The sequence below is a fragment of the Schistocerca americana genome, chromosome 3, assembly GCF_021461395.2.
Source record: "Schistocerca americana isolate TAMUIC-IGC-003095 chromosome 3, iqSchAmer2.1, whole genome shotgun sequence".
Lineage (NCBI taxonomy): Eukaryota > Metazoa > Arthropoda > Insecta > Orthoptera > Acrididae > Schistocerca > Schistocerca americana.
The window spans coordinates 299,228,630-299,253,299 of NC_060121.1; the positions used below are offsets into that span (position 1 = coordinate 299,228,630).

The 24,670-nt window shown below is 41.7% G+C and overlaps 1 protein-coding gene across 2 annotated transcripts in view; it reads left to right on the forward strand.

Annotated features, from left to right (window-relative positions):
• The window catches only part of LOC124606622 (bifunctional coenzyme A synthase), a 143,172-nt gene extending 119,316 nt beyond the window's left edge, over positions 1 to 23,856 (forward strand). Inside the window, exons 4-5 of one of the 2 annotated variants that reach the window (XM_047138614.1) lie at positions 14,528 to 14,710; positions 22,715 to 23,856. In XM_047138614.1, coding sequence (XP_046994570.1) covers positions 14,528 to 14,710; positions 22,715 to 22,918 — 387 coding nt within the window. In that variant the 3' untranslated portion in view covers positions 22,919 to 23,856. The remainder of the gene's footprint in view (positions 1 to 14,527; positions 14,711 to 22,714) is intronic. The other variant, XM_047138613.1, reaches the window with a different exon arrangement.
• The last annotated feature ends 814 nt before the right edge of the window (positions 23,857 to 24,670 follow it).

The following is a 24,670-nucleotide window of genomic DNA, read 5'->3' on the forward strand; positions in this document are numbered from 1 at the left end:
ATCATGGACCTTGTTGCTATCTCCCAACACCTTGGGCTGCCATTTTGCGGAGATTTCAAGCTCCTCCCACTATCACTCTGTCTTCCTCCATCGGAAACAATGGGAGGAGTCTTAGGTGACACCCTTCTCTTCTCAGAATAGTGAATGCTACAATGCTGCCTTTACTATGACGAAGCTAGATCATGCTCTCACTTCATCCCAATCTGAATTCAGATGTAGATTTTGCAGCACCTTTCTCTTGTGGACAAGCACTTTCCCCTTCGTATGTACAACCGCATCTGCATAAAGGGCATGGTTCCCAGAAACTGGCGTGAAGCAAAGGTCACACCGATACCTAAGCCAGGTAAGGACAAACACCTTCCTTCTAGCTACCACCCCATTGCTCTCACCAATTGTGTTTGCAAGGTAATGGACATGTGATTAATGCACAGATGGTACGATGGCTCGAGTCTCGCAATTTACTGACGAATGCACAGTGTGAATTTTGAACATGGTGTTCTGCAGTTGACTGTCCCATCAGTTTGCCCACCCATGTCATAAGTGGTTTTGTGCAGAAATCCCAGACTATGGCCGTGCTTTTCGATTTGGAGAAAGTATAAGAGACCTGCTGGAGGGCTGGTATCCACTGTACTCTCGACATGTGGGGCTTCCTTGGCCACCTGCCGCATTTCCACTTTTAAAAGACCAAGTTTTCAAGGTACGTGTGGGTTCTGCCTTGTCAGGATGCCTTTATCCAGGAAAACAGTGTGCCTCAGGGTTCCATCCTTAGCGTTGTCCTCTTTGCTATCTCCATTAACTCTATAATGGCCTGTCTTCTGCCGGGCATCTCCAGCTTCCTTTTCATTGACAATTTTGCCATATATTGCAGTTCTACATGGCTCATGTTCACTTCCTAAGGACACTACTCCAGCCTCGCTCTCGCTATCGCATTCAGTTTCACGACCTTCGCATGGAATTTTATAATAGTACCTTTTTTGTACAATGATGGCTCGGACTGACTGTGATGTTCAGTGTGCCTTCATCATTGGCGCTGACATATTTTGTATCGGCTTCCATAACGCCGCTCAGTATTTACAGCAGAGCTCTTCACCCTGTATCGGGCCATGCATGCAGTACATCCGACGACACAGGCGTTTCAATTGAGTCATCTGCTCATTCACTATCAGCACCGTTAAATAGCCTGTGTGTGCTGCACACCATCCATCCCTTGGTGCAACGGGTCCAGGAAAGCTGTCAGTTGCTCACGCTTGATGGATCCACTGTGATGTATATGTGGGTTCCTGGTCACATCAGTCTGACAGGATGCTGCTGCCAAGGCTGCAGTCCTCATACATCAGCCTGCTAGTTCTTATATTCCCTCCAACGACCTCTGTGTTGTCGTCTGTCAGCAGGTGGTGTCACTTTGGCATCACCAGTGGTCATCCCTTCATGGGAACAAGCACCGGGTTGTTAAGCCTCTCCCAGCAGCTTGGACAACCTCTCAGCCCTCTCTCCGCAAGGAGATCATCTTAACTAGGTTGCATATTGGCCACTGTCTTTTTAGCCATCACCATTTGTTAAGTGGTGCTCCCCCACCACGTTGTGCACATTGCGCCTGACTTTTGGCTGTCTGCCATTTCCTGACAGAATGCCCTTTTTACAACCACTTACGTTCCCGTTTGCGTTTGCCATCTTCAGTTATCGGTCATTTTAGCGAATGACGTGCAGACTGTCGACCATATTTTACTTTTTATCCGTCATAGCAATATGGCAATGGCCATTAAATTTTTAGTTCTGGACCTTCGTTCCTCTATGGCGTATTTTATAGACCTTTTTTAACTCCTCTCTTTGTCTTCGTGTTCTATAGTATTGACATGGACGCATATGACCCTAGTTGTTTTTACGTTCTCAAACAAAACAAAACCCAGAGCATTAGCTGTATGATCAATTACTTCCTCTAATTGAGACACACCGCTTTTTGGGACTGGTCTTCAATTTGTGACTAATGTGGCCTTTGCAACGTTCGCCAACTTAAGCAAAAATGCTGACGACATCTCAATACACTTTGCTGCATCAGTAACAGTAACTGAGGTGCAGATCACTCTACCCTTTTGCGGCTCTACAAAGCCCTGATTCTGTCCCATATTGATTATGAGTGTCTTGCACATGGTTCAGCATCACACTCAGCAATGCAGATACTGGACTCCTTTCAAATTCTGCAGTTCGACTTGCAACAGGAGCATTCCAAACTAGCCCTGTGAACAACCTTCTAGTCGAGCCCGGAGTCCATCTATTACCTATCTGGCGCCAACTACTGCTACTGAATTAGGCTATACACATTCATAGCTTCCTTGAACATCGTAACTACCATGTCCTTTTCCCTGGAAGGGAGCTTCATCTCACACAATAACAACCCAAAACTGGGTTTACAATTGGCTGCACACCTCCAGTTTATTCGATCAGAACTGCAACTTATTCCACTGTCGCATCTGGTCAGGGATACATCGCATCTGCCCTCATGGCTTGTGCACCAACCTCTAATTTGTCTCGAAGTCTTCTGTGGTCCAGAAGATTCTGTTGATGCCACAGTTTTTCACCACATGTTCTTGGTTGTCCTTGAGACTTATATGGGTTCAGAAGGGTTATTCACTGATGACGTGACAGTCGATGGATGAACAAGTTACCTACACACATGCACAGTGCAGTGAACTCCACTTTCTGCCAAATGGCCGCTGTGTCTTATTCATTGCTGAATTGATGGCCATTAAACTAGACCTTAGCCATGTTTGTTCTTGCACTGGCAAGGGTATCCTAATCTGTAGTGACTCCCTTAGCAGCCTACAGGCCATAGACCAGTGTGACTCTTCTCACCCACTGGTTACAGCTATCCAAGCTGGAAGGCCAGTCGTTTTTGTTTGGATCCCCAATCATGTTAGGGTTTCAGGAAATAAATGAGCTGATAGGTGGGACAAGCTGGCCATGAGGATGCCAATTCTGGAAATGGGGATCCCAGAACCGGACCTTCAGCCATTTATGTGCCATTGGTTGTGGGAAGTCTGAAACTCAGAACAGTCTGTCCTGATCTCACCAAACAGAGGACAATTAAGGAGACCACTACCATGTGGCAATCTTCCCTGCATGCTTCTCGCAGGGAATCCACTGTTCACTGGGCACACTTGGGTGACACATGACCACAGTGAGGATCTCCCTCACTGCCAATTCGGAGCCCACCTGATGGTGGCCCATTTATTCATAGATTGCCCTAATTTGGCTGCTTTGAGGCAGCATCGTAACCTGCCTGACTGCTACTACTGGTGCTAGCAGATGACTCCAAAGTGATGTGGTGTTGTGTTGCCCGTGAAGGTATTTTGGGCACTCCTCTCCTGCATCTCTGTCCCCGCCGCTAGGGGGTGGGGCCTTTGCTCGGTGGCCGAGCCTGGCCTCTACCCATTCCATATTTTTACTCTCTTTATTCTTTCTCATTTCGTGGTTTTAATGTGTTGTCTTGACTGATCTCTTAACGACTTGTGACTTGTCAGTGCTGTCTTTTTTTCTGAGCTTTTCTCTCTGGTTTGTGTGTTTTTTTTTTTTTTTAAAAAAAAAAATTGGAATTATTACAATCTTCTTAAAGTCTGAGTGTATTTCACCTTTCTCATTCATCTTGCACACAAAATAGAAGAGTTTTGCGATGGCTGGCTCTCCCAAGGCTGTCAGTAGTTCTGTTGGAAAGTGGTCAACTCCCAAAGTCGTGTTTCAACTTAGGTCTTTCAGTGCTCTGTCAAATTCTTCTCACAGTATCATATCTCCCATCTCATCATCATCTGTCATCTTCCATTTCTAAAATATTGCCTTCAAGTTCATCTCCCTTGTATAGACTCTCTATATACTCCTTCCACCTTTCTGCTTTCCCTTCTTTGCTGCGGACTGGTTTTCCATCTGAGCTCTTTATATTCATTTTTCCACTTCTCTTTTCTCCAAAGGGCTCTTTTAATTTTCTTGTAGCTGGTATCTTTCTTCCCCTTAGGGAATTATGCTTCTAAATCCTTACATTTGACCTCTAGTCATTCCTGCTTAGCCATTTTGCACTTCATGTCAAACTCAGTCTTTAGGTGTTTGTATTACCATTTGCCTGTTTCATTTGCTGCAGTTTTACATTTTCTCCTTTCCTTAATTAAATTCAATACCTCCTGTATTATCCAAGGATTTCTATTAGGCCTTGTCTTTTCACCTGTTTGATCCTCTGCCGCCTTCACTATTTCATCTCTCAAGGCTGCCCATTCGTTGTCTACTGTATTCCGTTCCCCCCCCCCCCCCCTGTTATAGTCCCTCCCTGTTGCTCCCGCACCACCTACTTCAGGAGCAAAACCACCCCCCCCCCCCCCCCCTTCCTCTAGCTAGGAAGGGGTCCGTCGGGTGACTCCCTACCCAGGTTTCTGCTATTGGGAAAGATGACACCCAGCTAAAGAGCTCAAAAGCAGCTGGTCGTAGGGCTTCATGCCCATCCTCAGTCCTGGGCATTGATTCAGTGAAGTCCTCCCAGCCAGCGAAACCCAAGGAACAGTGCAAGAAATCTAAAAAGAAGACCTCCATGAACAAGAAACTTACAGTGGCACCCACACCACTGTGACAGCCAGAGCGAGAGCACCAGCAGCAGCGAGTACTGTTTGTATAAAGCGTTTATTTTGCATTTTGTTTACGACCTTCCACTAAGGAAGGGATTCTATTTGTGTTTATCTGCTCTGCATAGTAACTAACAGTTCTTGATAAAACTTTACGTAGTTTTCGTGTTAGATTTCTTAGTGTTTTCTTGATCGTTTAGAACAGAAAGCGCCCTAAAACCGTCTTTTGTTTGTTTCGCGGCCGTTAGCCACTAGTCACTTGAATCAGCAGTTGTCTTGTGACAGCCAGAGCGAGAGCACCAGCAGCAGCGAGTACTGTTTGTATAAAGCGTTTATTTTGCATTTTGTTTACGACCTTCCACTAAGGAAGGGATTCTATTTGTGTTTATCTGCTCTGCATAGTAACTAACAGTTCTTGATAAAACTTTACGTAGTTTTCGTGTTAGATTTCTTAGTGTTTTCTTGATCGTTTAGAACAGAAAGCGCCCTAAAACCGTCTTTTGTTTGTTTCGCGACTGTTAGCCACTAGTCACTTGAATCAGCAGTTGTCTTGTGACAGCCAGAGCGAGAGCACCAGCAGCAGCGAGTACTGTTTGTGTAAAGCGTTTTTGTACTTATTTGCTGCGCTTAGCTTTTAAATAGTTTTTCTGGGAAAACCTAGCGTAGTTTTCGCGTCTCGTATTTCAGTGAGTGTTTCTTGATTATCAGAGTAGCTCATCAGAAGATTATCTTGGGAATTTGTCACCGTATAGAGTAGGGTAAACATAGTCATGTGTAGGGACTGTGGTTGTTGTGAGCGGACGCAAGGAGAATTGGCCACTCTTCGGGGGCAGGTGGAGGCTTTGTCTGTTAGGCTCATAGAGCTCGAGGCGCAGGCGTCGGTTCGTAGTGGCGTTGGGGCAACTGTGGTGAGACCTATGCCTACTTCGGTGGCCTTGGAATCACATGGAACCCCTGATGTCGCTGCGTCTTCCGGCAGTGAGCATCTTACCGGTCAGCCATCACTCCAGGGTGAATGGCGGACAGTGGTGGGCTCGCGCGTGCCTTGCCGAAAGGCAAAGGTGGGATCTGGCCGCGTGGCAGCTGCCTTACCCCTTTCCAACAGGTACGGGGTGCTTCCTAGTGGTGATGACATCGTTTCCGAGCCACCACAGGATGCCTCGCCTGTTGGGCCAGTGGCCGATTCTCCGGCAAGGTCCCGACAGTCACAGAAGGCGGGCCTATTAGTTATAGGGAGCTCCAACGTTAGGCGGGTTATGGAGCCCCTCAGGAAAATAGCGGGTAGGTCGGGGAAGAATGCCAGTGTGCACTCGGTGTGCTTGCCGGGGGGTCTCGTCCGTAATGTGGAGGAGGCCCTTCCGGCAGCTATTGAACGCACTGGGTGTGACCGGCTGCAGATAGTAGCACATGTCGGAACGAATGACGCCTGCCGCTTGGGTTCTGAGGCCATCCTTGGTTCCTTCCGGCGGCTGGCTGATTTGGTGAAGACAACCAGCATCGCACGCGGAGTGCAAGCTGAGCTTAATATCTGCAGCATAGTGCCCAGAGTCGATCGCGGTCCTCTGGTTTGGAGCCGTGTGGAGGGTCTAAACCAGAGGCTCGGACGACTCTGCGACTATAATGGTTGCAAATTCATCGACCTCCGTTATTGGGTGGAGAACTGTAGGGCCCCCCTAGACAGGTCAGGCGTGCACTACACACCGGAAGCAGCTACTAGGGTAGCAGAGTACGTGTGGCGTGCACACGGGGGTTTTTTAGGTTAGAGGGACCCCCCCTTGGGCGAAACGATAAAATACCTGACGGCTTACCAGAGAGGACATTATCATCGTTGATAAAGAACGTCCGTCCTCAGAGACCAAAAACAGGAAAAGTTAACGTAATATTGGTAAACTGCAGGAGTATCCAGGGCAAGGTTCCTGAATTAGTATCTCTTATTGAAGGAAATAGTGCGCATATAGTATTAGGAACGGAAAGTTGGTTAAAACCGGAAGTGAACAGTAACGGAATCTTAGACACAGAATGGAATATATACCGCAAGGATAGGATAAACGCCAATGGTGGAGAAGTATTTATAGCAGTAAAGAATTCAATAATATCCAGTGAAGTAATTAGCGAATGCGAATGTGAAATAATCTAGGTTAAGTTAAGTATCAAAGGTGGGTCAGATATGATAGTCGGATGCTTCTATAGACCACCTGCATCAGCAACCGTAGTAGTTGAGCGCCTCAGAGAGAACCTGCAGAACGTCGTGAAGAAGTTTCGTGATCATACTATTGTAATAGGGGGAGACTTCAATCTACCAGGTATAGAATGGGATAGTCACACAATCAGAACTGGAGCCAGGGACAGAGACTCTTGTGACATTATCCTGACTGCCTTGTCCGAGAATTACTTCGAGCAGATAGTTAGAGAACCAACTCGTGAAGCTAGCGTTTTAGACCTCATAGCAACAAATAGACCGGAACTTTTCGACTCCGTGAATGTAGAAGAGGGTATCAGTGATCATAAGTCAGTGGTTGCATCAATGACTACAAGTGTAATAAGAAATGCCAAGAAAGGAAGGAAAATATATTTGCTTAACAAGAGTGATAGGGCACAAATCGCAGAATATCTGAGTGACCACCATCAAACGTTCATTTCTGAGGAAGAGGATGTGGAACAAAAATGGAAAAAATTCAGAAACATCGTCCAGTACGCCTTAGATAAGTTCGTACCGACTAAGGTCCAAAGCGAGGGGAAAGATCCACCGTGGTATAACAATCATGTACGAAAGGTACTACGGAAACAAAGAAAGCTTCATCATAGGTTTAAGAGTAGTCGAATCATAGCTGATAAGGAAAAGCTGAACGAAGCGAAAAAGAGCGTAAAGAGAGCAATGAGAGAAGCATTCAACGAATTCGAACATAAAACATTGGCAAACAATCTAAACAAGAATCCTAAAAAGTTTTGGTCATATGTAAAATCGGTAAGCGGATCTAAATCCTCTATTCAGTCACTCGTTGACCACGATGGCACCGAAACAGAGGACGACCGAAGAAAGGCAGAAATACTGAATTCAGTGTTCCGAAACTGTTTCACTGCGGAAAATCGTAACACGGTCCCTGACTTCAGTCGTCGCACGGACGCCAAAATGGAAAATATTGAAATAAACGATATCGGAATTGAAAAACAACTGCTATCACTTAGTAGCGGAAAAGCATCTGGACCAGACGAGATACCCTTAAGATTCTACAGTGATTATGCTAAAGAACTTGCCCCCTTTCTATCAGCAATTTATCGTAGATCGCTGGAAGAACGTAAAGTACCTAGCGACTGGAAGAAAGCGCAGTTCGTTCCCATTTTCAAGAAGGGTCATAAATCAGATGCGAATAATTATAGGCCTATTTCGCTTACGTCAATCTGTTGTAGAATAATGGAACATGTTTTGTGTTCTCGTATTATGACGTTCTTAGATAATACAAATCTCCTTCATCATAACCAACATGGATTCCGCAAACAGAGATCATGTGAAACTCAGCTCGCCCTATTTGCCCAAGAAATTCACAGTGCCGTAGACACTGGCGAGCAGATTGATGCCGTATTCCTGGACTTCAGGAAGGCATTTGATATGGTTCCGCACTTACGTTTAGTGAAAAAATACGAGCTTACGGAATATCGGGCCAGGTTTGTGATTGGATTCAGGATTTCCTAGAAGAAAGAACACAACATGTCATTCTTAACGGTTCAAAATCTGCAGATGTAGAGGTAATTTCGGGAGTACCGCAGGGAAGCGTGATAGGACCTGTATTGTTTACAATATACATAAATGACTTAGTTGACAACATCGGTAGCTCCGTGAGGCTATTTGCAGATGACACGGTTGTCTACAAGAAAGTAGCAACATCAGAAGACTCGTACGTACTCCAGGAGGACCTGCAGAGGATTAATGCATGGTGCGACAGCTGGCAGCTTTCCCTAAACGTAGATAAATGTAATATAATGCGCATACATAGGGGCAGAAATCCATTCCAGTACGATTATGCCATAGGTGGTAAATCATTGGAAGCGGTAACGACCGTAAAATACTTAGGAGTTACTATCCGGAGCGATCTGAAGTGGAATGATCACATAAAACAAATAGTGGGAAAAGCAGGCGCCAGGTTGAGATTCATAGGAAGAATTCTAAGAAAATGTGACTCATCGACGAAAGAAGTAGCTTACAAAACGCTTGTTCGTCCGATTCTTGAGTATTGCTCATCAGTATGGGACCCTTACCAGGTTGGATTAATAGAAGAGATAGACATGATCCAGCGAAAAGCAGCGCGATTCGTCATGGGGACATTTAGTCAGCGCGAGAGCGTTACGGAGATGCTGAACAAGCTCCAGTGGCGGACACTTCAAGAAAGGCGTTACGCAATACGGAGAGGTTTATTATCGAAATTACGAGAGAGCACATTCCGGGAAGAGATGGGCAACATATTACTACCGCCCACATATATCTCGCGTAATGATCACAACGAAAAGATCCGAGAAATTAGAGCAAATACGGAGACTTACAAGCAGTCGTTCTTCCCACACACAATTCGTGAATGGAACAGGGAAGGGGGGATCAGATAGTGGTACAATAAGTACCCTCCGCCACACACCGTAAGGTGGCTCGCGGAGTATAGATGTAGATGTAGATGCTACCTACAACCTCTGCGTCTGAGGATGGGGTCGAGATTTTGGCATCCTCTGAGGACCTGGAGCTTGCCGGACCCTCAGACACAATGATTATAGACTGCTTAGGTAAAAAGTCGGTGGCAGCAGGTGACCCTGAGGTGTAAACTGCCTCATTGAATGTTCCATGCCTTCCCAGTCTCACAGTGATGTCATCCTCCATTGGAATTGTGGTGGTTTTTTCCACCACCTGGCTGAGCTACAGCAGCTGTTAAGCTTTACACCTGCTATCTGCATTGCCCTCCAGGAAACCTGTTTCCTGGCAATGCAAACCCCTGCCCTCCACGGCTATAAGGAATATTACAGGAATCGTAGGGTCTATAATCGAGGGTCAGGTGGAGTTTGTGTTTATGTCCTAAACTCAATATGTAGTGAAACTGTGCCCCTTCAAACCCCTCTTGAAGCTGTGGCTATCAGAATACGGATGACGTAGGAAATAACTGTCTGAAATGTGTATCTTCTCCCAGATGGTGCAGTACCCCTGAATGTATTAGCTGCACCGATTGGTCAACTCCATAAACGTTTCCTACTTTTGGGAGATTTTAATGCCCATAACCCCTTGTGGGGTGACACCGTGCTTACTGGTTGAGGCAGAGATGTCAAAACTTTACTGTCTCAGTTAGACCTCTGCCTCATAAATACTGGGGCCACCACACATTTCAGTGTCGCACATTGGTAGTTACTCGGGCATTGATTTATCAATTTGCAGCATAGGATTTTTCCCATCTATCCACTGGAGAGCACATGGCAACGTGTGTGGTAGTGACCACTTCCCCATCTTCCTGTCACTGCCCCGGATGCCTGCCCAGATGGGCTTTAAACAAAGCGGACTGGGAAACTTCCACCTCAGATGTCACAGTTGACTCTCCCCCACATGGTAACATCGGTGTGATGGTTGAGCAGGTGACTACCACCACGTTTCTGCAGCAGAAATGCGAGCCCTCGCTCTTTAGGGTGCCCCCCGGCGAAAGACAGTCCCTTGGTGGTCACCAGAAGTAGTGTGTACGTGTACGCTAGCTTATAAAACAGCGGAACCAGGAATGTTTGGAGAGGTACGGGTCGACCATTGGGTGCCATACGTCACCTTCCCAAGTCTGTATGAAGATCAGATGTCTTTTTGGGTACCAGACCCAACAGGTGTCCCTGACGTTACCATCAATGGCGTGCTATGTACCGACACAAACACGATTGCCGAGCACTTTGCTGAGCACTATGCTCGAGCCTCTGCGTCGGAGAACTACCCCCCAACCTTTTGCATCCTCAAACGGCGGTTCGAAAGGTAAGTCCTCTCGATCACTACACGCCACAGTGAACGGTATAACACCCCATATACGGAGTGGGAGCTTCTCAGCACACTTGCATATTGCCCCGACACAGCTCTTGGGCTGGATCGGATCCACAGTCAGATGATTAAACATCTCTCATCTGACTACATGCACCATCTCCTTCTCATCTTCAACCAGATGTGGTGCAATGGCATTTTTCCATCACAGTGGCGGGAGGGGACCATCATTCCCGTGCTCACACCCGGTAAAAACCTGCTTGATGTTGATAGCTGTCGGCCCATCAGCCTCAGCAAAGTTTTTTGCGAGCTGCTGGAATATATGGTGTGTCGGCGGTTGGGTTGGGTCCTGGAGTCACATGGCCTACTGGCTCCATGTCAGGGAAGTTTCTTGTGTCCCTCGAGTGTGCCATCCGAACAGCCAGCACCTGGTTGCCGTCTTTTTTTTTTTTTTTTTTTTATCTAAGCAAAGTGTACGACACCACCTGGCAACATCATATCCTTGACACATTATACGGGTTAGGTCTCCGAGGTCCGCTCTCGATTTTTGTCCAGTGTTTCTTGTCCCTCCATACTTTCCGTGTCCAAGTTGGTGCCTCCCATAGTTCCCCCCATATCCAGGAGAATGGGGTCCCACAGGGCTATGTATTGATTGTGTCACAATTTCTAGCAGCAGCTGTAGGGTCGTCCGTCTCACCCTCTGTGTATGCAGACGACATGTGCATTTCGTACTGCTCCACCAGTACTGGTGTTGCTGAACGGTGCCTACAGGGAGCCATCCTCAAGGTGCAGTCATGGGCTCTCGCCCACGGCTTCCAGTTTTCGCCCGCTAAGTCATGTGTCTTGCATTTCTGTCGACGACGTAGTGTTCATCCGGAACCAGATCTTCACCTTCATGACGATCCACTCACAGTAGTGAAGACATATCGATTCTTAGGACTGGTTTTCGATGCCTGATTGACTTGGCTACCTCACCTTCGTCAGATTAAGCGGAAGTGCTGGCAGCACCTCAATGCCCTCCGCTGCCTGAGCAGCACCAACTGGGGTGCAGATCGCTGTTCTCTGCTGCAGCTCTACAAAGCCCTTGTTCAATCCCACCTTGACTATGGGAGTCGCAACTGCTCGCCAGTTACATTGCACACATTCGTAGTTCTCCTGAACATCCGAATTACCATCTCCTTTCTCCACCAGTGGCATTTCATCTCCCACATCGGCAGCCCAGGTCAGGGCTAACTATTGCGGTTTGCATGCGGTCCCTTCTGTCTGAACTGGAGTCCTTCCCTTTACCACCTCCCATTCATATCCATCCGCATACACCTCTATGGTGTACACCTCGGTCGCAGATTTGTCTGGACCTTTCACATTACCCTAAGGACTCAGTTACTCCTGCCGCTCTCTGCTGTCACTTCCTCTCGATTCTTGGCGTGTTCCGGGGCTCTGAAGTGGTTTACACCGATGGCTCGATGGCTGATGGTCATGTTGGCTTCGCCTACATCCACGAAGGCGATTTTGTACAGCATTCCTTACTCGATGGCTGCAGTGTTTTCACTACAGAGCTGGTGGCCATCTCTTGTGCACTTCAGTATATCCGTTCATGCCTCGGGGAATCGTTCCCTCTGTGTACTAACTCCTCGAGCAGCCTACAAGCTATTGACCAGTGCTGCCCTCACCATCCTTTGGTAGCGTCCATCCAGGAGTCCGTCCATTCCCTTTACCGGTTCCATCATTCAGTGGTGTTTATGTGGACCCCAGGACACGTCAGCATCCCAGGCAATGAACTTGCCAACAGGCTGGCCAACCAGGCTATGCAGAAACTGCTTCTAGAGATGGGCATCTCTGAACCTGATCTGCATTCAGACTTACGCCGTAGGATATTGCGGATTTGGGAGGCAGAATGTCATAATAGTACACACAACAAACTGCATCTCATTAAGTAGACTACGAATGTGTGGAAGACTTCCATGCAGGCCTTTCGCGGGGGATCAGTTGTCCTCTGCCGGCTCCGCATTGGCCACGCTTTGGCAACCCACGGTTACCTCCTGCACCGTGAAGACCCGCCTGAGTGTCAGTGCAGCGCCCGTCTGACAGTGGCCCATATTCTGGTGCACTGTCCCACTTTGACTGCCCAGCGATGAAATCTTGGGGTACCGGACTCATTGCCACTAATTTTATCTGACAGTGCCTGATTTAGTTTTACGTTTTATTCATGAGGGTAGGTTGTATCGTTTGGTCTAAGTTTTAGTGCATGTCCTTTGTCCCTCTGTGTCCTCCACCCTAGTGCTTCTAGGGTGGAGGTTTTAATGTATTGCAGAGTGGCTGGCTTCACCTATTTTATTCTCATGGTCAGCCAGCCATGGTAATATGCTTTGTTGTTTTAATCTCTTCATCCCGTTTCTTGCGTTCCGTGGTTTTCTTGTCCCCCTTTTGTCCATTTACACGTTTGTTGCTCTTCATCATTCTTGAGATTTTTCCTTTCATTCCGTTTTGAGTTGTCAGTCTTGTTTGTTTTATTCTCACACTTGTGGCATTCTTTTATTCGGAACAAGGGACTGATAACCTCGTAGTTTGGCCCCTTTCCTCTTCTTTTAATCCAACCAACCTGTGGTGGGTGTTGGCTTCATGTATATCTTGGCTACAATAATGCATTCACTATGTTGTTCGTAGCAACTTATTCGCACTCCTATTTTCATATTCATTATTAAACCTACTCCTGCATGCTATTCGATTTTTTATTTATAACCCCGTATTCAACTGACCGGAGGCCTTGTTCCTCCTGCTACCAAACTTCACCAATTCCAACTATATGTAACTTATACTTGAATACCAGTTTTGTTTTTCCTCATCCTTCCAAGTAGTCCCCGTCTGGTGATGAAATGGGGGACTATTTTATCTCTAGAATATTTTACCCAAGAGGATGCCATCATTATTTAACCAAACAGTAGAGCTGCATGCCCTCAGGGAAAAATTAGGTCTGTAGTTTCCCATTGCTTTCAGCCATTCACAGTACCAGCGCAGCAATGTCATTTTGGTTTAAGTTAAAAGGCCAGTTCAGTCAATCGTCCAGACCGTTGCCTCTACAGCTACCGAAAAGGCTGCTGCCCCTTTTCAGGAAGCAAATGTTTGTCTGGCCACACTTCAGATACCACACTGTGGTGGCTACACCTGCGGTATAGCTGTCTGTATTGCTGACGCAAGCAAGCCACCCCACCACGAGCAAGGTCTGTGGTTTGTGGGCAGAAGTGTACATGCAGTTGTTTTTCCCACCTTCCATTTGCAAATGAAGCAGGAAAGGGAACAGCTGGTAGCAGTATGAGGTACCCTCCTTCATGCACTGTGTGGTGGCTTCTAGAGTATATATGCAGAAGTACATGTAGTAGTTCATCCATTAGGTTGTTTCTGGTGAGCTGAGCATGAAGTATGGCTTATTTTGATTTGCTTTCAGTTTTTGTACCTTTTTTGTATTTTTCTTTTGTCCACATTCATTTAATTTTTTAATGATGATAACATTTGTTTTACTGGCTAAAATAGATGAAAACTCATATTTTGATTTTGGAAAATTGGCCTCAGAATAACATTTACATAAAATTCGTAGAGTGTTAACAATACTGACAAAATCATACACTGTGGTCAGTTTTGTGTCATTGATACGGTTACACAATTATCTGCCTTTATAATTAAGGGCAGCCTTCAAAGGGTATTTAAATTGACATAGCTGGGGAAAAGCATTTTCCATGTGAAAAACTATACAACGAAATTAACTTAAGTTTAGGAGTGCACAAAGAGCTTACACATTTTTATATCTGTTTGAGAACAGCTTTGGAGAAAATGTTTGCAATTATCCGATGCACTACATAATAGTTATGGTTATATGGTATTTCATTTTATACGTTTTGTCTTTCATTGTATTTATCACACCCTTAGTTCTGAATTTAAATTTAATGTTTCACAGGAAAAATTACAATCATTGAATGAACTGTTGTGGCCTGCCATGCTCACTGTTATTAAAGAAAGAGCTCAAGAAATGTACAGAGCTGGAAAAGAAGTTATCATCGTTGAAGCAGCAGTTCTTTTACAGGCCAATTGGGATAAACATTGTCATGAAGTATGGACTTGTTTGATTAGTCCTGAAGAGGTAACACACTTAAATATCCATACATATTGGATCTGTTTCTTGTTTTAAATATAGATTTAAAAGAACTTTTAAGCATTCTCATACTTAAAGCAACATGAGATTATTTAAAAAACATCAGCTTCTTACAGGTATCTTATTTGCCCTGACAACATTAAATGACTTATTCCTGTTTAGCGGGGTCCACCATCACTTAACACATCGTTTCACAGGACAAAAAAGCACTCATGGATGAAGAGCTGCTCGAGTCTAGTGATTTTAGTGTGTTGAAATTCACGTTACATTACATTACGTTGCAAAGTGTAAAAGAAAGAATCTGCCATGTCATATTTTTGTCTCGTTGGGAGGAAATTGTCGATGGAGGTTCAATGTGGATTTTACGTCACAAGCAGACCTAGAAGATGCCATTTTGTATTAACTCATAAGGAGCTGAACTCGGTATTTGGTGGGTTTTATATTATTACATGCTATGAATATAAGTGTTTCTGAGCACCAGTTGATTGAGGATATCTCGAAAATGCCTTGTTTTGGGAATGATTTGTTGTTATAAAACGCTAGGAAACTACATATCGGTAGAGAAAGGCTTCTTGTATTTTATACTTTTTGTGTTACAAATTTTGTGCTGTGAAAGTATGCCATTCTAATTGTACAGTGCATTTATGATTTAGCATAATTGTGTAACACATTAATTATGATTAATTGTGTAACACATTAATTAGGTGTGGCTGGGTGTTGAAGCTGTAACATAGTCAACAGAATCATGAACTATGAATGGTAAGATAGCAAGTTGGATTCTGGCTAACTAGATGTATTTCTTTCACCTTATATTTTCTGAAAGATTCTGGGTCTTTATTATTAATGTAATAGAAGTACGATCTGCAATAATTGACATTGTTGATTATAAATAATAGTGCTCCTGTCTGGGAGAAAGTTAGTTCTATTTTATGCATGTCCATTTTGTAAACAAACTGTGATTTAACAAGTTTCTTGTGTTGTCCATTTTCGCAGCAGCTGTATGTAAATGACATTAGTTCAAAACAAAAACACCTTCTTTATGCTGCACTTAGCTTTTTATTTATCTTGTGCACCCAGATGCATTTCGCCTTAGTTACAAGTCATCTTCAGTGGGTGTCTTGAAATATTACACGATTTTTTCGTTTGCACATACAGATTGATTGTATGTATAAGTTACAGATTTAAAACAGTTCATTGAGGTTTTTCTGATAAAATGCACAAGTCCTTACAGATCAGCATCCAATTCATTAATTTTAAGCCAAACAGCTTTCTGTCAGGTGGCAAACTGGTTGGAAGTTTTGCAGTTCTCCCTTCGGTCACTGTTTTCAACATATAACAAATGAAAAATAGTGTTATGTTTCAGGCCACACACTGAAGATACCTTGTAACTAAGACAAAACGCACTTGCGTGCCTGAGATAAATTTAAAAAATTTAATGTACCACACGTAAAAGACGTTTTTCTTTTGAACTACTGTGATTTGCGCACAAAGTGCAGCTGACAACTGTCACTAGTCATAAATTACAGTGGGGGGTATGTTCAATGAGATGTAGCACGTAGTTTCAGAGAGGTTACAATAACCATAACAGATACCATACCTAATGTGCTTTGCTATGAGAAGCATGTCATATGTAAATCACAATAACTTTACTAGTAGCCATATGTAGTTATGTTCTTTTCTTTTTCATCACTATTGCCTGTGCACCACTAAGCAATTGCCTCATTTTACTATGTAATAAAGGTCCGTGACAGACTGGCATGTTCAATAATCCAGAATAACTCAGGGTGTATACGACCCGGGAGATCCGGGAAAAACCCAGGAATTTTTTCATCCAGGAGAAAACCGGGAAAAATCCGGGATATTTTTAGAATTCCGGGAATTTTTCGTTGTTTTAGTTTTCAGTTAGATTTTTGTAATTTTGACTGGTAAGAACTGATACTTCAACAACAGATATTATTGTATCCCGCTACTGCAGAATAGTACTTCAATAATACAACATAAACGAGGGAAAAAAACGAAAATAACTTAAATTACAAAGGAAATGTGCCATATACAACAACGACACACAGTGCTCATGCAAGCGTCTGCCAATTGAAAATGTGTCAAAGGCTTTAGGAAGACTATGCAGTGCTTTATAACAACAAATTGCCTCCGATCTACCGGGAAAAGGGGGCGCCAAATTCATATTCTTGAGGGAAAAAACTTGTTTCACAAAGCGCCTAGCATCCAGCGCATGTTTGTCTATCGATTATTCATATGATTTTGAAGCGCTTCCCTGTTAGTTTTTGAGTATTTTTGAACACATTTTAAGTCGATTTCTGAATGAATCATAAGTTAACTTATGAATGCATGCATGTGATGTCTGTCAGGAGAATCCTCGTCGCATCTAGAAATAAACTTTCCGCAGACAAAAGGGGACGGGGCTATACGAGCTGAGGGAGTAAAGTTGAACGGATGAATGCCAATTGCTGTCTGATTATGTGGTTGATTGGATTTGCGAATGATCAGCATTGTTATAATTACTAGCGAAACCCATAGATTCAGACTATCAGAATGGAAATAAACAACTGACAGGAATAACAGGTGAGAAAGATTACGTACTGTCTTCTCGGTGTATCCAAGAAAATGAAATTTTGACAGAAAATTTTTGGCAGCTCGCTACACTAGTAAGGACCAGTAGTACAGTCACCGGCTAGCAGCCGCGTAAGTTCTATTCTCGAAGTAACACGGAAAACGTGTTGTTCGAACACGTAATAATGCCTAACTGGAAAATAATCGCGGGATAACTAAACCTGGGATTCTGGCAGGGTTAGTGAAGTTAATCGGCGAACAAATTTTGACAATGGCAGGAATAGCTATGGAATTGGTGATGACAAGATTGTTAGAACGAGGAAGGAGAAGAAACGGGGACATCACACAAATTTTGGAAGAATAAGACGATTCCAAATTTATATAAAAATTTCGTAATACTACTTTTCGATCTCATGCTTGAGAAGTTGGTGCATATGAATGAAATGTGAAACTATTTCGTAATATAAAGCTTTTTGCTTGTAGTAGGCCTAATAGGCATTTGATACTGGTACTTCGTGGATTATATTCTGTCGTATTATAAAAATGGCCAAAACAGTCTCGTTTATTTGGTGTGTTACAAAATTGCTGCCATATTAGAAAGGCCTATTTTGTTTCATCTAGCAGACAGTGAAAAAATAGAGAAACCACACCAGTCTTGGGTATTATTTGTATTAACAGCTTTTTCAGTATTAGATAACGACATTTCGGTTTTTCATGTAGCAAAACGTTTGACGTACTTTGATGAGGTAATAGAGTCTTTCGCAGAAAGGAAAGCACGCGATGTAAAGCTGTAGTAAGATTAGAGAGAAAAAATGCAAGGAGCTAAGGTTTGAAGAAATGTGTAATTTCTTGCTTAACTCTTGTCGGTATTGGTTTTATATATCCTATATTTAATTTTATGTCACACAAAACAGCAAGTTATTAACTAATAGGCAATAAAGAGTTCAGATTTTCTGAAGAGTTCTTGTTCTCTCGATTACAAATAATCCCATCCGCTATTAATTGTGAGATTCTTTTAAGAGGGGCAGGCTGTCAAACCGGCCGATTGGGAAAAGGAGAACCACCACAAGGACATTTCAATTTCCACTGTCCTGAATATACCGTAGTTCGGACGTGCGGTAGAAAAATGCTTTATGAAGAGTCATGACACTGCACTTTGGCATACTTAAGACAAAATAATGTCTTTCATTTCCTCGAATACATATGTTTTATGTTTCAGACTTTTCAGAAAGATGTGCACTACAAGATGAACATATTTTGAAAATTCGATTTTTTTTTTTTAGTATTGACCCGGTTTGCAAATGTCGTAGATCCGGGGCCGATGCGCTGAACAGTCCGAGTTATAGTGGGTAGTCTCCACGTGACCCGTGTTTACATTTAGTGATTTTGCTGTTTCCCCTTCGTTTACTCCCACGTCAAATGAAAACAAAACGGATATCTGTGGCCGGGAGCTCTCAAGTGAATTAAAACACATTCACATAATTACGGAAGGCTATGTCATTAGTTTCAGATTTTATTTTATTTCCACCTTTCTGACAATCAAGCATTAATCGCCTTGCGGAACAATGAAGTTATTTTTGTCTGTTTGCTAAAGAAATTTGACTGAAACGAACCTATTTGTAACAGGTCGCGGGAAAATATTGCGAATGGTGGTTTGAAAAGCGTTACTTTCAAAGTAAATATCCTTTTACATAAGTTGAACTATGTGCAAGAATGTACCATGAATTTATTAAATCACAGAGCGTTTGACTCTCATTTAAAAATCAAGTCTTTGATGACATTCGAAAATCAACTCTTTGATAAGCCATTTAGAAGAATTTCGAACCCTCAAGATCAGACATTTATGTCATTATTAAAAATTTTACTGGCTCATTTGTGTGATATATCTTAGTGTAACACGTGCAAAAAAGATAAACAGTATATGCGAAAGTGTAGCTTCTCTTGCAGCTTGAGACCAATATTGTGTGTGAAAGCTTTTCTTTTCTTGTAGCGACACTATGTATATTAATTTAAACTATTAACTGTCCCTGTTTATGTGTTCGTGCTACTTAGCAGTGATATTGCTGTTGGCTGAGTACATTGTGTGTCCTATGCTCTGAATATCTGCAGTCATCGGCTGGCGAGATCACGTGGCATGAGCTATGAACGGCTTACAAAAGCGTATCGAAATCTCGATTTCAATGATTCGGAAAGTAACATGTGGTGTTTGGTGGAATTCCAATGTGTACTTTCGTAATACGAAAATACACAGCGTACATGTTGCTGCACATCAAAGATATTTCCAAAACATATCATTTTCTCTGAGTTTCGTTTTCTGAAGTGCCTGGAACTTGTATGGCCGTGTATAAAACCATAATCATTCAAAAGATTGATAAGGGAAAATATACTGTCACCCGGGAGAAAGTGTATTTTTAACCGGGAAATCCGGGAAAAATCCGGGAATTTTTTTTCCTTGTCCACGTATACACCCTGTAACTTCATACATACTGAGTATTTTGAATGCATTTGACAGAATTTGGTCCTACTCATCAGTGGTCAACAATTTTTAGTCGTGCAGTATCAACAATTGTTTGCCACCTGTCATACAGCTTCTGTCTTGCACCGGTTGTCTACAGGTTAAAATGTGTGGTTTTTTTATTATTGTAATCATGATTATAGTGCTGTTCTGTATTGCAATTACAGTGGTGCTTTGTATTTTTGTGGGATTTTTTTCTCAATGAAACCCCCTCAAAACAGAGTGAAAGTGAAACACAAAAACATGTTATGCTTACAATCCAATAAAAGTTTGACATCATTAATTGGATTGAGAAAGATGAGAGTAGAAATAAAATTATGGAAGAATATTAAGCTGCTGCTTCAATAATCTGATAATAATAATAATAATAATAATAAAAGTCAACTTCAGATGTTTGCCTCACAGTCAGCTGCGGTAAAAGGCATTGAAACACAAAAACTTTGAGAAAGCCCAAACTAGATCAGATGGGTGAAATTTTGTCCAAGTGGTTCTGTGTCAAAAGGTCTGAAGGAAAACCTGTGACTGAGCCCGCAATTACGGAAAAAGGTAAACAGTTCCGGTATGCCCTGATGTTATCAGAAAATGAATATGCATTTTCCTACAGTTGGCTACACAGATTCAACGCTTGTCATGGAATTCAGAAACTTGATGTAGATGGGGAGTTAGAAATGGTTTCCACCTCTGCTTACTAAATATGTGCTGAAGCTGCATGACATGATTATGCCAGATTGGTGTTGGGAGCAGCGCAACTAGAGATGTGGACCAGTGGAATTTTGAATTGTAAATTGTGGACCATGATCAGGTAATCACTCTATGCTGTATATAGTTACAATTCTCAGACTTCGTCTCCAAATAACGGCAAATTCATGTTGTACAATAAGTGAACAAAAAATGTTGAAAATTTGAATAAGGTCTCAGCGATAGTGGATTGATTCCAAAACCGAAGTATTAAGTCTCTTCCACAAAAAGCAGAAAATGAAACTGTTAAGACTTTAGCAGTGAGCATAGATATGTGGACTGGTATGACAGGAAAATATTGGAACACATTTTTTTTTCTGAATTAGCTGAACACATCATAAGTTATACAAAATTACAGAGCACAATGCTTACAAGATGAAGGTGGGATGGCAAAAGACAAAAGACTAGGTGCCCCCCAAAAAAAGTTAAGGCCATGCCTCTGTTTATTAGTACCAATAATTTACATTATTGGTACATATGGTTAACATATGGTCTCTTTGGTCCTGAATCATTACATAAAGATATATGCAGAAAATACATTAGTTAATTAGTCAATGAATTTGGAAAGCGGTGTTGGAGGAATTAGGATCAGCTGATCAAACTGCAGCTGAAGAATACAAAAAGCATTTTTGCAGTTTGATTAAACACCATAACTGAACTGCCTGTCAAATCTACAATGCTGAAGAAGCAGCCCTACTTTAGCTTTGTTTGCCTAATTCAACATTCTTTGAAGATCTGAACAGTGTACACAGCAAGGTGGCCTCCATGAGTTCAGGATAGTTGCCTTGGTGTGTGTGGGTTTCGAAACACACTTAATGAATAAAGGTACATCAACTATCTGTATTTCAGTTTTTATTTTTGTATGTATTTCAAAGCAAAGGTCCATCATACGAATTTCTTAAATTCACATAAGGCTTTCAGTCATGAACTGGTGAAGCAGTGATACCTGCATTTTGCAAGAATCTGCTTAACTGGTGGCCCATGGTGATAATCCTCTAAGCTCTTTGATTTTCATAGCACATAAATCATCAAAAATGTATGTTTTCATACTTACCAAATGGTACAGAAACACATTATACTAAATACAATAGAATATAGAACAAAAGTCATCTCAGATGCTGGATGGATGCGCCCTAAATTGATCCAGGTACTAAAGGTTTTAAAAGAATACTGGAGTAACAACTTCAGGGCTCTGCAACACACCTCTAAAACTGAAGAGTTTGTAATGAACAAAATAGTGGAAACATATTTCTTTCAGTATTTATATCCACAGGAAAATAAAAATGTCTGAAAACATTAGTATCTAAGCTGTTTGCTGCTACCAAAGCTCTTCTAATCTATTGGAGAATACATTTAAGTCTGTAAATTCCTCCTAAAATTTCTACTCATTGTGGAAAAAGTTGGCTTCCAGTGAAGATAAGATATTCCAGTGTCTACTGTTGAAATAAAAATCAACCTTGGCAAGACGTGTGCCGGGAAACTGATACAAAATACCCAAGTTAAATTCATTCATTATGTTCCATAGAACTCATCATGACAAAGAAGTTTCAGGGATGTAGAACAGTAAAATGTACATGTAAACAGAAGAACAGCAGCTGTTAAAAACTAAATTTGTGCCTTTCATTAACAATAAACTTTCGCTAAGATGTGACTAGCGTTGGCGTGAAGACATCACTGTCATTGCAGTGACCAGCAGTGGGATGTTGAATTCCACTATACAGTAGTCAGTTGCTTAATAATAATAATAATAATAATAATAATAATAGAGAACAACTCTGTTAAACGCTGATGTATTTTTTAAAGATGAGATTTGTCTTGAAAACATTTTACGAATTATTATTGCCATGAGACTATGTTCATAAAGCTTCAGAGTCTGAGAGTGTTTAGGTACTAGGGATCACTTTAGAACTGAAAATTTAATGATACGTCTACATGTACGTTGAGCAGTGGACAAGTACATTTAAAAGTAAGACTGCTAGAGGTTACTTAGATATAGGGTAAAGTCCCAACACCTTCTCTAAGTGGTGTGTAGCAAGATACCCTAATTAATGTTCTTATTCCATTTAGAACAGTCCATTGTTTGATTTCAACTGCATATTGAAATGCAGAAAGTGAAAGAGGGTTTGTTTAACTCGTATAAAATAATTCTTCTGTTTTTCTTGTTCCAGTCTGTGAAGAGATTGCAGTCACGCAATAATTTAAGTGAATCTGATGCCAAGGCCAGGCTCAGTAACCAGACAGCCAACACAGAACTGGTTGAAAAGTCAAACGTTGTTTTCTGTACATTATGGAGTCCTGAATTTACCCAGGTTCAGGTTAATAAAGCATGGACTCAGTTACAACAATTCCTGCATGGAGACGCTAAACAATGAAATAGATTAGAAAACACTGTAGGGTTGATATTTTATCTTAGAATGTGGGTACACAAATAGTTCATGACCATAGATTTTTTATTGTATGTTGAAGGCAGCGTATTACCAGACAACAATTTTTTTGCGACGTGCTATATAGTGGCAGTTATCATCCAGTTGAGTTTGATGGAACATTCCTTTGTTAATGGGTTATTAGAGTTTTGCATACTCCTTGCAACAGTGTTGTATATGTTTTGATTTTTTGTGAATGGAAATATGTACATAATGATCTCAGATCCACACATTTATTTTGCATGACATTGCATGAAGTAGCCATGGAATTTTCCCACATCAGTTACAGTTATATGGACATGCAATACAACGTAAAACCGTATTCCATTCACTCTGAATTTTCCTTTTACTTTTAAAAGAAATATAATGTTTTATGCTGAAACTGATTTTGTGTTAAGTCTCCTTTCTCTATCGCTTAAGAGGTCTTTATTCAATTTTTTTCATTCAGAACTGTTTTAATAAAGTTATAAACTTTTAAGCCTGTTACTATAGCAGTGTCTTTACAATTTATAGGGTGCTCGGTATATCCGTATCACTTATTTATGTACAGTATAAATTCTATTTTACACAGTCCACATCAGTGTCACCAAAGAACGTTTATTGTTGAATATGTGTTTCTTGAGCTAGATTTTTAATTGAGCACAACTTTATTGTATTTTCCAATTGTTGCTATATTGTACAATGTATATGCATGCCAGTGTTCATAATTGTTAAGATTTGAAGAAAATTGCCTACTTTAACCCAAAACACACAGAAAATGTTTGTACTTATTATTTTGTTGTCGAGAACTGATACATACATTTAATGGATCTTCTATACAGTGACTATTTCGGAACCATGTCAACATTGCAGTGAATACTGTATCATCATTTGTAACATGTGAAAATTTTTCTGTTGCAGAAATAAATATTTTATACATGTTATAAAACAGTTTTATTCCTTTTTCAGCTGTTATGCAAACTTTTTTTTTCCACAGTTTAGGACTTATGATGTACTCATGCTGTAAATGAGTCTAAAAGTGTTAAGCAGTGCACTCTGAGTAGGAAAATCATTTTAGTTTTTACAGCTGTTAGACACTGGACTCATGTTCTGGAGGATATGGTTCAAATGACAAAGCTATATCCAGTTTTAAGTTTTCCATTATTTCCTCCTTCAGGAGTGTGTGAGAGATTGGCTTAGGTAAACAGAGCCTGCTTCTTTTATAATGACCACATTGTTAAATCCTAATCTTCATTCATTCAATCATTCATTCATTCCTCCCTTCCATCTGTCATTTTGTGTGTCAGCTTAACATTTTCTCTCTTCCAATTTCTTAAACAAGTGGGATAAATATTTTTGAACAGGTCTCCCTTATAGTGCAGCTACACTTAAAATAATTATGAAGAATTCTGTTTGAAAGCAGCAGTGAAGTTCTGGTTGTTGAAATGAAGAACTATGTAACATCTGGGTACTGTATTTTACTGACTATAAGACATTACGGACTACAAGGTGCATTTCAGTTTCTAAACAATTTTTTTAAATAACGTTTTTACCAATTTTATTATTAGATTGCAAAGTCAGAGTTAAAAAAAATATTCTTTGTTTCTAAAACCAAACTGACCTTTAAAATCTCAGAAAATTGTTATCTGAACTGTCGTCGTCGTCGTCGTCTTCTTCTTCTTCTTCTTCTTCTTCTTCTTCTTCTTCATCATCATCATTGTC